Genomic DNA, 12,688 nt, shown 5'->3' with positions numbered 1-12,688 from the left:
GCAGATGCTGCCCCAGCCCCTGGGGAGCTAGAGAAAGATGGGAAGGGCCCCATAGAGGAACAGCTGCTCCTCTGGTCAGAGATTGCACAACTTTCTGAGAGCTGAGGAGCAGCTCTTCACGCAGCTGCATAACTCAGTGCTTTTCAGTGGTGGTCCAGACGCAGAGCCAGCTCCAGGGCCCAAAATCCAGCTCCACTGGGCTGGCTTGTGCAAGGCACCATGTGCAGTGACATGCCCTACAGCAGCTTCTGGGAGGCTGCTGTGAGGTGGGATGCAGCTCAAGCCACAGCAGAAGCCTTGCCCTGTCTAAAGCAGGGATGCACAGTATGGCTCATCCTGGGCACAGCCCAAGCCCTGCTCAGGGGAGAGGCTCAGAGAAGGGGATCCCACAGGTCTCACACAGGGGACGTGTGCCATGGTGGTGCACATGTGGGATTGGAAGGAGCCCTACTGGGGCCCTGGGACTCAGGGATCAACCATCACAACCTCCTTCTCTGAAGCTGAGATGGTGAATTAGCAGGAACGTGTCTGTGAAACATCTCATTCAAAGCCTGGCTCATCCAAATCCCAAGGCTCGTGACTCCATCAGCTGCTTTGTGGGTTTCCCAGAAACCCCACGTGGGTAATAATGATTATTAATAGGCTGAAGCTGTTGATTCACACCCAGGGAGACAGACTGGAGCATGGCCAGGAGCTTCACAATTGCTCAGGAGCCTGAACGCTGCCACAGATGGCAGTGATGGGCCGCTGAGGTGATGGAGCGGTCCCCAGGCTGGGTACGTGCATTTTACACAGTGGTGACAAGTCAATAGGTGATAACATGGAAGTGTTACACCACAGCTGCTGCACAGCAGGGCTCCTCACACCTCTGCCGAAAGCATCTAACATTGCTGCATATAGGCAAGACCCGATTCAACACACGCTCGTCCTTCTATCCCTCAACAGCACAGAGCTATCCACAGGTGGCCTGAGAGCACATGGACAGGCAGAGAAGGAATGATCCCTCTTCTGCCTTGTGCTGAGGTCCTCCTGCAAATGGTCCTCTGTTTGCCACTTCACCCATCAGATCCTGGAGGTAGCTGAGCAGGCCCACAAAGATGATGCTGATTTCTGCACAATTTGCTCATTGGTGCCAGAGCCAGAGCTCCAGAGGCCATAGCTCAGGAGCAGCCTTTGCAGTGCAGAGCTGTTACTGATGAGCATCTGAATGAGAAGAAGGGTGCAGGACCAAGGCAGAAGTGTGGGGCTGGAAGAAGAAAGTGGTTGGAACACAGCCACAGTACACGCTTATCCCAACATGGTTATGTATGAAGTACGGCAGAGCCATGGACCACAGCAGAGCGAGACACTCATCTCTGCTGAGAAATACAATGGGATCTCTCCAAACTTCAGTTTTGCTGGTCAAAGGAGTGTTGCAGCAACAAAGGAGCTGCAAGAACAGATGAGGAAAAAAAGGTGGTTGGTATCCCATTACGGTGAACCTACAACTGCCACTGGTGGTGTAAGGCAAGACAGAGGAGATTTGTACACACTACATGCTCTTCCAATGACTCTGGCAGGAGGACAGTGAGCTCTTCACCAGGCTAGAAAGGCTCAGGGGTCTCACAATGCCTGCAGGGTCGCAGACGGCAAAGCCCTTGGCTCTGCTCCTGGGGGAAGCATCTATCCTAAGTGCTTCTCCCATTCTTGTGTGCACACAGATGCCTCATACATCAAGCAGTAGGGAGGACACACTTTTATGGTTGTTTGAGAGTGAACCTGAAGCTTACAAGACAAGAGATAAAGGGGCAGTCAAACGCATAGTCCTGGTACCACTCCAACATGCTAGAGCAGTGAGTCCCTCTGTTCTCTGCCTGGGACTCTGCTGCCAACACTGCCAAGCAGACCAACTGCATGGCAGTTCAGAGAAGACCAGCATCCGTTGTCATTCGTTCTGCTTAACTCTATGCCACAGGTGACGCAGCCTAGGGATGCCAGTTTGCCTGAGGCAGGAGGAGAGTGTGTTCAACCACTGGGCTACAGAGCGCCCTTTGATTTGTCCATGAGGGGTTTTTAGCTGCCCACTCCCTCCAGAATGGGCAAGGTTATCTGTCCTCACGCAGGGCCAGCTGCAGGCTTGGTGCCACGGCAGAGCCTGGCATGCCACCACGAGGGGACAGGAGGCCTGGGAGCAGGTGATGAGTTGCTGCAGGAGCCTCCTGTCAGCCCAGCACCTGGGGTCTTCCCTTCTGCACTGTGCCACAGTGAGCTGCTGTAGTGCCGTGCAAACTGTACCCGAGCTTGGCCCCACACATCATGTCAGAAAGTGAAATCAGTGCTGTTCTACAGTCTGCTGTGAGTGAGGGTGACCTTCATGACATTGAAACAAAAATTACAGAGACGAGAGAGAAAGGGAAAGAAAAAGCAAAAGGTGTCAAAAGATAAATACAGGAGTTAAAACTAACTTGAGATATTCGGGCAACTGGGGACACTGGCACCTGCAAAGAAAAGAAACGGGGCAAGAACAGAAATCCCATTAGCCTTTAGTCATCATCGCAGAGGTTCAGAAATGGAAAGACAAAGAGATGAAGATGCAAAGGAAAGCACCATCTGCCACAGCACCAGGAGCCTCCCCCCTGCACAGGACCGGCTGCCTGGCCCCGGGGGCTGCTCTGCAGCTGGCTGTTACCCACCGGGCCTTTGGCTCTGGCCAGCGCCATCGTGCCATCCCGACACTGACAAACATGGAGCTGGAGGTACTCGCGGGGAGTGAGTGCACAGGTTTTAATCTGATGCCAAGAGCTACACTTCTCACTGCACACCACTGTCCACGGCCCCGTGCCCAAGGGGAGCCAGTAAGGGCAGGTGGATGGCAAGTACAGGGGATATCTGTGCTGCTCGGTGGCCAGGAGGACTGCACTCCACCCCAGCAACCTCTACTTAGTGCTCCTGAGCCTTCAGTTTGCTTGCAGCTCACCAGCAGCACAACTCAGCCTCGTTTCACGGTGTATGGGGACACTGCCTGGTCCCGTGTCCTCTCATGGACTTGGCACAGCAGTACGTTAGTACAGGGAGGATGACAGTGGAGGAAATAACCCTTGTCTGAAGTAAAAGCCACAAAAATGAGAAAGCTTAATATTTAATAACAGTAGCCCAATTAATTATGCATTAAACAAGTTTTCCCTGCTCAGCACACTCCAGCAGGGAGACCAGCTACCGAAGTGTACAGGGCCAGTGGCAAGCACCTCTTGTCAATGCATCCACGCAGCACGGCCTCGACCTCGGGCAGGTGACAGGGGCAACAGCATGGGCCCACTGGGCTCGGTGGCTTTCATGCCTCCTCATTAATGAGGACAAGCTCGTCAGGAGCTGCAACAGTCACTTCTGGCTGCATGACACCTGCTTCTGCCCTGCAGAGCCTTCCAAGTGATGCACGAGAGAGGAAGACGCAGTTCTGCCACTGGGTTGGGGAGCGTTGGCTAGCAGCATCCCAGGGCACTGCTGCTGTCTCTAGTGAACTGGACCCTTTGGGTTGTTTTTGTCTCTCCAGAGCGCTCTGCAAACTTATCAAATGAGCCAGTGTCTTTGGCTTATCCTTAGGCACAGGCAGGAAAAGAGAATTTCCTGGATCTCTCCTCTCTGATGGCAGCTCTTGACCCTTCCTACAGCTCTAGCAAGGGATGCCCTCATTGCAAACACCCCAATCTCTTGTTGACGATGGGAGCAGATGCAAGCCTGACCTCCTCCACGCAATGTAAACCACGAGCATATAGCAAAGATGGCTCTTGTGTCCCTGGGCAGTGGAGACATGTCACAGAGGCCTGCCCACAGGCACAGCTGTCCTGGAGTGGCCCAGTTCAACACCTTGCTCCTCCCTCAAGGAGCTGCATGCTGTTACTGACTGTGTGTGATCCCCTCACCTAGTGCTGCTCCCAGTGATATGCCTGGTGAGATGTTCTTCCTCTAGCGCGGGTGCCTCCCTTTCTCCCCACAGCATTTTCCTCCATCGTGCAATACCACGCTGGTCTAGGTTATGCCAATCGATGCGCCAGGTCTGCTGGCAACTGGTAGGTTGTCACTGCATCCTACCTGTGAGATCTGCTATTGGTCCTGCCTGGGAGAGGCACTAACTATGGATCTGTGACAGCTGCTCTGGCACAGAGGGAGATGTGCTGGTGAAGCCCACCCCAGGTCTGAGCCAGACTACTGTGAGCGGCAACAGGTTTCTCTTACCCTCCCTCCCGGACCCAGCAGGTTTACATCAGGAAATGGTTCCTTCAAAACTCTCCTGTTAGATGAAGGCTCTTAGATGAATGAGCAGCAGGAGGAAAAGGAAAGTAGGTTACAGACCAGGAAGAGCTGCAAGTTAGAAGACAGCTGTATGTGCCTCATTTATTGCTGAACTGCTCCCTCCATCATAAAAGCCCAAGCACTCCCCCACTTCATCTAGGACTTGGGCTTTCTGAAAGGCTCTGAACAAGCCAGGGTGAGCCTGTGTCTGATCACTACAATGACAGGTACTGTGTTTTCGGTACCATCAGAGACGTACAGACACAAAGCAGCAGCACGAGACTTTTCTGCAGTGTGAAGTAGAGTTGCCTCTGCGGGCTGGCAAACCAGCTACACCTCGAGGCACCACAGGCCAGTGCAGACATGATAAGATGCTCTGCAGCGAACAGTTGCATGCAGCTGTTACTGAGCTACCATCTTCTGCACTGAGACCACTGTGATCAGCAGTGCCCTTCATTGGGCCACAGCACTGACCGGGGAGCAACGCAGGCTGCTTCTCTTCACCCTTAGTTGATCAGAACAGGAGAGTCAGTACCCCAAATATCCCAGAACAAAGCTGCTGGGACATCCTCAGCAGTACAAGGGCTCTCTGTACCTCCCGATCCTCCCAGATGCAGCCCCTGTAGCCAGCACTGCACCAGTGGTGCTCAGTGCTGAATCTCAGCCTGGACCAAGTCAGAGCAGCAGCTGGGAGCAACGCAGGTGCAGGCACTGGTGAGCTTTCCCAACTCTGCATGGAGGCTCCTCCTGGCTCAGGACAACTGCAGTGAGCTTCGTATAAGGTCTGACACACACCACACACTAGGCTGTCCCCATCCAGGTTCCCCAGTCTGGTGTGCCTGCAAGTGACAGGGCCAGGGAGAAGGATTTGCAGACCGGAGAGTAGACACCTGGGTATCCTTGGTCTAAGCCCACTCTGTGCCACTGTGACAGAGAAGGTGCAGAGCTGCTGGTGGGGAGGACTGCAACTCCTTTTCTGGTATGGGGACCTGACAAAGGGGAACGGGAGGATGTGGGGTGCAAGGGCTTTAGCTGCTCTTTACCTGGAGTCTGGTAGTTGAGCCGCCTCATCTCAACCGGGTCAGAGGAGTGGGCCAAGAGTGAGTCCTTCAGACCGATGGAGTGCTCATCCTTGGAAGAGGGGGAGTGTGCCCTTTTCCTATGGACAGAGAAGACAGAGACAAGCAGGTGAGCTCTGGCAGACTGGCATGAACCACCCTGGGAAGGAGTCTGGGTCCCTGCATCCCAGATACCCATCTCCATCCCAGGCTCCCTGAGGCTCTGGGCAAGTCACATCCTCCTCCATGCCTCCAATTTCCCATCTATGAAACAGGAAGGATCATATGTAAGTGATGGCAGAGGTTTGATTAGTGAGGCACTTTGAAATGTGATACTCTGCGTAATATTTATTAGAGAAAAAGCAGATAGATGCAAGATGTTGTCTCCTCTTACTCTCTCTAGGAACTATTTCCCGTAGTGGAAGGATATAATAAAATTTTTTTTCAAGTATTAGAAATATTTAAATATAGAATGCTGTAATATAATAGCGTAAAGGCTCTTCAGGGTGTGTTTTATTGGGCCATTAATACATGTCTTGAATGGTTGAAGGCACCCAAGGCGTGTATTAATGGAACAATAAAATACACTGTTGTCTCTTCATGCTATATTTATGCCTACAGCAATGCCACCACCTCAGGCTCTTGCTAGAATTCACAGGCAAAGCAGGGACAGATCCAATCAAAAAGTGGACAAGTGAATATTAAAGAAAATCTAATACTGCAAGAAGGGTTTACAGCGATTCTTTAAGTCCCACTTCTTGCTCTATATTACATATATAGTGGACATACACATGAAGAGGGGTGTTGGGCAGGAGCAGGACAGCGGTACTCTCTTCTGAGTCTGTGCTGACCCTGATGCTTTGCCAACGTGCTGAGCATGCAGCAATACTCAGAGACTTTGTCTTTTGGCTACAGCCCCAAAATGGATTTTGCCTGATGTTACCTCTCTGCTGACCTGATGTTTTCTGGAACAGAGGGAGCTGCATCACTGCTAGTCTGCACGAATGCTAGCACATTTTCTATCCTGCAAATCATAACAGTCAGCCTCTGCTTTCTACCCCCTTGTGAGGCATTTCAAAGCACCCTGAAGGGTTGCCAGGTTCTGCACAGAGGCAGACGCATCTCTGGATGGTGGTGACCCTGAGCCACGTGTGTTCAGAAATGCTCAGCACAGGGCGCTATCACTTCCACAGGAAGCTGTGTATGTTGGGCTGGCACTAGTGAGAAGCAATTAGGGAAAATTTAGTGCATAAATCATGAGTGAAACCTGCATTCCTGCTGTGGCCCAGAGTGTGAGCAAGCTCCATCTTCTGCAGCCGGTGGCTGCATCAAACACTGGAGCTGTTCAATGGGGAGGACCAGCTTGTGAGTCTTATATTACTCTGAGTCATCTCAGTATCTCAGAAGCGTTCTAGCTGCCTGGACTGAGACAAAAGAGCTGAGGGACTGAGAGCATTGATAGAAAGAGAGGAAAATACATGGCAAACAAATAAAGTAGTGTTTCTCCTCTCAGGAGCACAGCATGATGTGCCATGTGCTACTGTGTGCCAGTCCCTGAGCTCTTGAGCAAACTGGCCCAGCTTTTCTGGGAAATGGGCACAACACATAATTCATGTTTGTCTCTCGCATTAGCCTAGTCAGGACAACTGCTAAACAAACCTTGAAATCCTGAGCTATCCACTGCTACTCAGCTTCAATCCATTCCCATTGTAGATTTGACACTGTGAACATGCTGCACAGATACCTTTGGGAGAAAATGCCTCCAAAGAGAAGGGGGACAGCAGAAAACTGTAGGACAACACAGCACCACTCTGAGCATGCGGGTGGTGCTGGAAGGGGATATGCTGCTGCTGCACGGGCTAGGACACAGCAGGGACACGAATGTCAGGTCTGAGGACAGTAGGCTGGTGCTGCTTCCTGGTGCTCCACCCACACCAGACTCTGGGACAAAGGAAAGCTGAGCCAAGCTGGGCATAGCAGTTATGGAGCCCAGGTATAGAATCCCCCCCGGGGTCATTTTCTCTTCTTAAAGACCAGCAAACACTTTGTTTGTTAGAATTGCCTGGTATTCCCTCAAAGCTTCTTCATTACAGAATGCACCTGCATTCTTGATGGAAGAGTTCTCAGTCTGAAGTGACTGAGAAAACAAAGAAACACCTATAACTGCTGGTAGTGTCAGTTTTTTGATTTTTTCATTTCACTGCAAAAACAATCTGGGAAGTCTTTATGTTGGAACTGTCTGCCTAAGAGCTGTGAGAGGCTCACAATTGCTGGGAGGCCGATTCCTTTGAGGAAACAAAGTCTTTGTAAACCCCCAGGGCTGGCATGCCCCACGCTCCCAAAACCAAAGATGCCCCTTACGAGCTTCAGGCTTGATTTTTAAAAAGGAAAATAGACTTGAAATTTTAGCATAACAAGAAGATAAAATGGATTCCTACCTTTCTTGTTTACTAGATCCAGGGAAGAGCAAAAACAGAAGAAAGGAGATGATCACTGGCACAGAAAGGCACTGGCTGCACATGCACAGCAGAGCTCCATTTAATCAGACAACAAAGCCAGTTCCCTTCCCCGAGGTACAGATACATATGTAAATAGAGAGTCCAGGAGGAGTAGAACCTCGGAGCTGAGCTGATAGAGAATGACCTACTGTAATTGAACAGGCTACATGAACACATGCAAATGCAACCTGTGGCTCCTCGGGAGGACTAACAATCATCTCACACCACAGTTACAGCTCTAGCAGGACTGCTCTGCTACGCAAAAGCAGGTGGTTGCTTCAGCAGGGAGCACACAGTGTGGATGGCCCTGATCTGGTAGCCAGGACTGAGAAGCCTCAAGAAGAGAGCTCCTGCTCTGATTTCAGCCTGTCACATCCATGACCTGTTCTCACCGTGAAGACTATGTTCCTCAGTAAAAATTCACAGTAGTGGGGGCAACTGCCAGAGATCAAGCAGGCAATTTCCACAGAAAACCAGTATGAGAGTAGTCCCCAAGGCTGCAAATCCAAGCTGTGAGACCAGAGAGCAGTGAGATTGGCTTTAGGGACAAAGCTGCTCTCCTCTGTCCCACTGCTCACACATTTCCAGAATCCACAGCAGCTCTGTGTCCTGGGGCTAATATTAATTACCTTCTGCATACCCAGCCCTTCTGCTGTCTTTATAAAGCAGCCTTCTGTTGTGCCAGGTGGAGATCTTCCTCCTCCCCGTGACCACCAAAGACTGTCTATCAGAGCACCCCGTATCTGAAGGCTACAAGAAGGGTCTTTGAGGTACCACTGCCTGTAGTGCTCATGCCATAACTGCTATGTCCTGGACTGGATCTCACCTTTTGAAGAGGAGTATAGCAATGACAATGATGATGATTAATATCACGGCCAGGACAGGTCCCATCACCCACAGCATCTCTGGTTCATCCTGCTGCTTTGCTGAAGCTACTTCCATCACGATCTCATCCGAGTAGGGACTGGCTGCATATCTCTTCTGAACAGCACCGGCAGGAGAGAGACAGAAAAGCAAGCATCCATTATGCTAAAGCAAAAGCTACGTCCCTGAAATGTGGATGTTTCCCCTTGTCTCTGACTAGCAGGGAATGGTCATTCTTCTCAAATCCCAGAAGCACACCATGGGATCCTCCCTCCCTCAGCATCAGCAGAGGTCACACTGTGAAAACAGTCTCTTCCTGGTGTGACACATTCCTACTGCCAGCAAGTTTCTGGCTAGCAGACCCAGCCCCGAGGTGCCAAACTGGAGCAGCCCAGCTAAGAGCCACTTGCCAGCCCTGGATTCTCTCGGAGCCAAATCACAAGCTTTTGAATCCCAACCAATTGCACAGTAGGGCTGGCTGATGATTCCTAAGTGGTTTATAATACCTGCTGTGCTGATATCAACACGTCTCTCCAGGACAAGGCTATATTACGAAAATCCCTGCTGGGCTAGGCGGTCTTCTTAAAGGAACGAAATGACAGTAACACTTTCTACCTTATGTCTCAGCCCTGATAAACAGACCTTGGAAAGGGGCTCATGCTTACAAGTTTCTTTCCAGAGACTTCTGCAATCTCTCAGCCCAGTGATTTATAACCCAAACAGACAGCTTTCTAGCCCCACCAGCAAGACGGGATTAACAGAGACCCAAACTCTTCCTGCAGGATAATGACACTGCACCTGGCTTGTTCTGCTGCTGTTGCTAAGGCTTATGGAGCTGTGTTGTCCCTTCACAGCTAAGCCTCGCTGGGTCAGAAGGGTTAAATGCTGCCAAAAGAAATATTTTCCCCCTATTAAGAGAGGGCTGTATCAGTTCAGTGCCTGTGGCTTTTGAGCAGCACCTGCTGCCCAGCATTAGGGAGCTAGAAACACTCTGCTTCTGCCATAGAAAGTTTTGGTCACTGAAGAGGTGCCTGTGGATCTATAAATCGCCTGCTTTAAGGTCAAAGTTTAAACATGCACTTCATGTCTGCGTGCATGTGAGGAGAAGAAAGGGAAAAATCAAGCGTGCCAGTGTCACACAAATGCACATCTTGATCTCCTCTCACAGGTGCCCTTGATCGCAGCCAGCCTGGTTTCAAACATGCGTGGAGTACAGAAAATGCTCTTATCTGTGACATCCTTCTGGCAGCACGCGCAGGTGCAGCATCCTAGCTGCTCTTCTCAGATTTATCAGCGGCCAGAGATGCCACTGGCTGGAGGAGGAGCGTGGGGGACGGTTGCTGCTTTGTCCATGAAACCTTTCAGTGCTACGGGACTGTTTCAGTGACCCTGAAATAGTTGCTGGCTCCTGGTTCAGCTCTGTTCCTAGAGAAAGACTGCTGAGATCGCTGCAACCCATCGGCCTGCTCCTATGCCCCTGCGTCCAGTTCAAACAACAGGGCAGGGAGTCAGCAACAGCTCCATCTGAGCATGGCAGAGACAAGAAGAAGGCTACATTGGTGGTGAGAGGATGGGGCAGAAGGCCTGGGGCTCCCCTTTGTACGAGTAGGCAGCTACTCTGGGAGGAAGACACAAAGGCTTTGCCTGTGACTACCCAGAAAGGTCAAGCTGCATTAGGTGGTGGTGGTGGGGGAACACGCTGATCTGTGCAGCACGGTAACATGTGTGTTCATCTCCAAAGCTTTGTGCAAGGGGCAAAGATTCGTATTTTTGCAGACACACTTTGGAGATGCCTCCTTCCAAGAGAAGGCAGAAGCGATCAGAAGGACTGTTATTTCAGTGGCATTTCCGAAAGCAGATTGCAAGGAGCAGGTGCTCCAGCTCTCAGAGATGGTGTTTCAACCACAGTCCCCTTTGCCTTTGCGGAATGGAGATGTTATGGTTGCTTGCTGACACTAGAGACACAGCAAACAATTTAAGAGGAGCTAAGCGGGGGAGATAGTGCACAGTCCTGGGCAGAGTGCCTCATGCTTCGAACGAAAATGGGTGCAATGCAGCGAGGGATGCAGAAAGGTGGTCTGTAGGAGCAGGGTGTAGTAACTCTGCTGGCTAGTGGCTCACTGGAGGGCTGCGGCAGATTTATGCTAGGGAGGAGATGATGATGATAGTCTGAGATCAACTAGTTAAGGCCACCACTTCTTGACAGGGATTGCCAGGATAGCACATCCTGAGGCCTCTGCCTTACCTTGCTGTTTATCTGTGACTCCTTCCCTCACCAGTGTGCAAGTCTTGCCACAAGAACATGTGAGCTGGATGAGTAATGAAGAACTTGACCAGCCCTAATGAGCCATTACAAGCAAACGAGGCTGAGGAAGGAAGCCGCAGCTTGGAAGCTGACCAAAGGATTCTGTACATCTCTATTATTTCCATTATTTAAACACTGGCCGCTGCTACTGCCGCCACCACCACTCCTGCCTTCCGTGTTTACAGCTGGACACTGATGCACAGGTCTCGCCGTGCTGCTCCCTGCTTATTGCATCACCTGCTGCCTTCCCCCTCACGTGCCCAGGCCCCATGTGTATGGCGACACGCTGCCGACAAAGGCATGGCCCATTTGCCTCTAGCAAGGAGAGGCACAGGAGCAAGAATCCCTACGCAGCAGGCAAGGGCACAGCTTTGCCCTGCCGACAACCCATTGCAACAGGAGGTAGGTTTGTCTGCTTCTCCAGAAGTCATCTGGAGGTGAGATTCTGGGCAGGGAGTGGCCTGTGAAGGCAGGTTTGCAGGGGGAGCACCCTATTCACTGCAGAGCCTCCACAGGCACTGTGCAGGGTAGGATTTCAAGGGGCTTTTTTCCACAGTCACTTACTTGAACTAAAGCAGAATGAGAACCCATCCCAACCCAACCATGTGTCAAGCTCTGCTCTGCTCTGGGCACAGCCCAGCAAGCCACAACGGAGCTTGCATAGAACGCGTGTGTTGACACTGCCCTCCACTCTCATCTGTTATGTCAAACATATGTGTCATTTCCCTCCAAAAACACCATCTATCAAGTCAACTCCCACGGCTGCCTGAGCTTGTCGAGACCAGCTATGCGGCCTCACTGTCCTCTCTTCAGAGAAAACTCCATCATCCTGGCTTGCGGTAATTGTTCACCCTGCCTGCACTGAGCGCACCTCAGCTCTGCTAGGACAGACTGTGTCCCCCCCCCACCACCCAGCAGAAAGTCCTTACCGTGTCTCCATCCTCCAGTGAGGCCAGCACAAAGCAGCGATAGCTCAGGTCTTGAGACAGGGGCTTGTTGTAAAAACCTTTGTAGTTCTTCTCGTCCCCCAGGGTGAAGGTCTCAGGCAGCACATCTACTTGAGCAGCAATGTAGGGCTTGAGCCTGTCTGCTTGGCGTCGCTGGCGCCTGCTCTGACTCCCTTGGTTTATGGCCTCCAGCAGCTGGGGACAAACAAGGTGCATCACTATTGCTTCGCCTGGTGTGACACCGCCTTATGCTGTTACCTTACTGGTTGTAGGACTCAGCAGGGTGGAAGGGAAGGGAGGAGAAGATACTGGGTTTGATTTGGATGTGGTGGTACAAAGAAACCAGAGGGATGTGTTATCTGTTTAGGCATTGCTGGGGCACTCGTCCGCAGACCCTCACAGCAAGCACCTCTGGCAGGAGCTCAGCTTTGGGAGAGTCCTGAGCCCTGGGATGGCGACACAGTGAACGTTAGGGCAAGACAGCCTGTGTCTCAATGAGCTGCAAGGGCACCGGGCCATGTTGTACAGCCCAAATGTTGGTATGGACAGCAACTCACACTCTATGGACACTGGACATGAATTACAGCTGATGCTGACGTACAGGGGAAAAGTGACATTTGCTGTGCCTTTCCCTTCTGTCAGTGCTTCGATATTTCACCTGCTGCTGGGCTGCAGGCAGAGCTTTGTGTAAATCACATAGAATGATAACAGATTTCATGGGATGTTCAGAGTAAAAATGGCAAATTT

General features: G+C 51.3%; 1 protein-coding gene across 1 annotated transcript in view; it reads right to left on the bottom strand.

Annotated features, from left to right (window-relative positions):
• Positions 1-12,688, bottom strand: part of PTPRF (protein tyrosine phosphatase receptor type F) — a 252,979-nt gene that overhangs the window by 26,476 nt on the left and 213,815 nt on the right. The window contains exons 18-20 of the mRNA XM_082483326.1: positions 11,924-12,136; positions 8,652-8,806; positions 5,313-5,428 (exon numbers count right to left, since the gene is read on the bottom strand). Of these exons, the coding sequence (XP_082339452.1) occupies positions 5,313-5,428; positions 8,652-8,806; positions 11,924-12,136 (484 nt within the window). The remainder of the gene's footprint in view (positions 1-5,312; positions 5,429-8,651; positions 8,807-11,923; positions 12,137-12,688) is intronic.

The sequence above is a fragment of the Vanellus vanellus genome, assembly GCF_965231255.1.
Source record: "Vanellus vanellus genome assembly, chromosome: 5".
NCBI classification, from domain to species: domain Eukaryota; kingdom Metazoa; phylum Chordata; class Aves; order Charadriiformes; family Charadriidae; genus Vanellus; species Vanellus vanellus.
The sequence above is the reverse complement of the archived record's forward strand: the minus strand, read 5'-3'. Positions and strand labels throughout refer to the sequence as shown.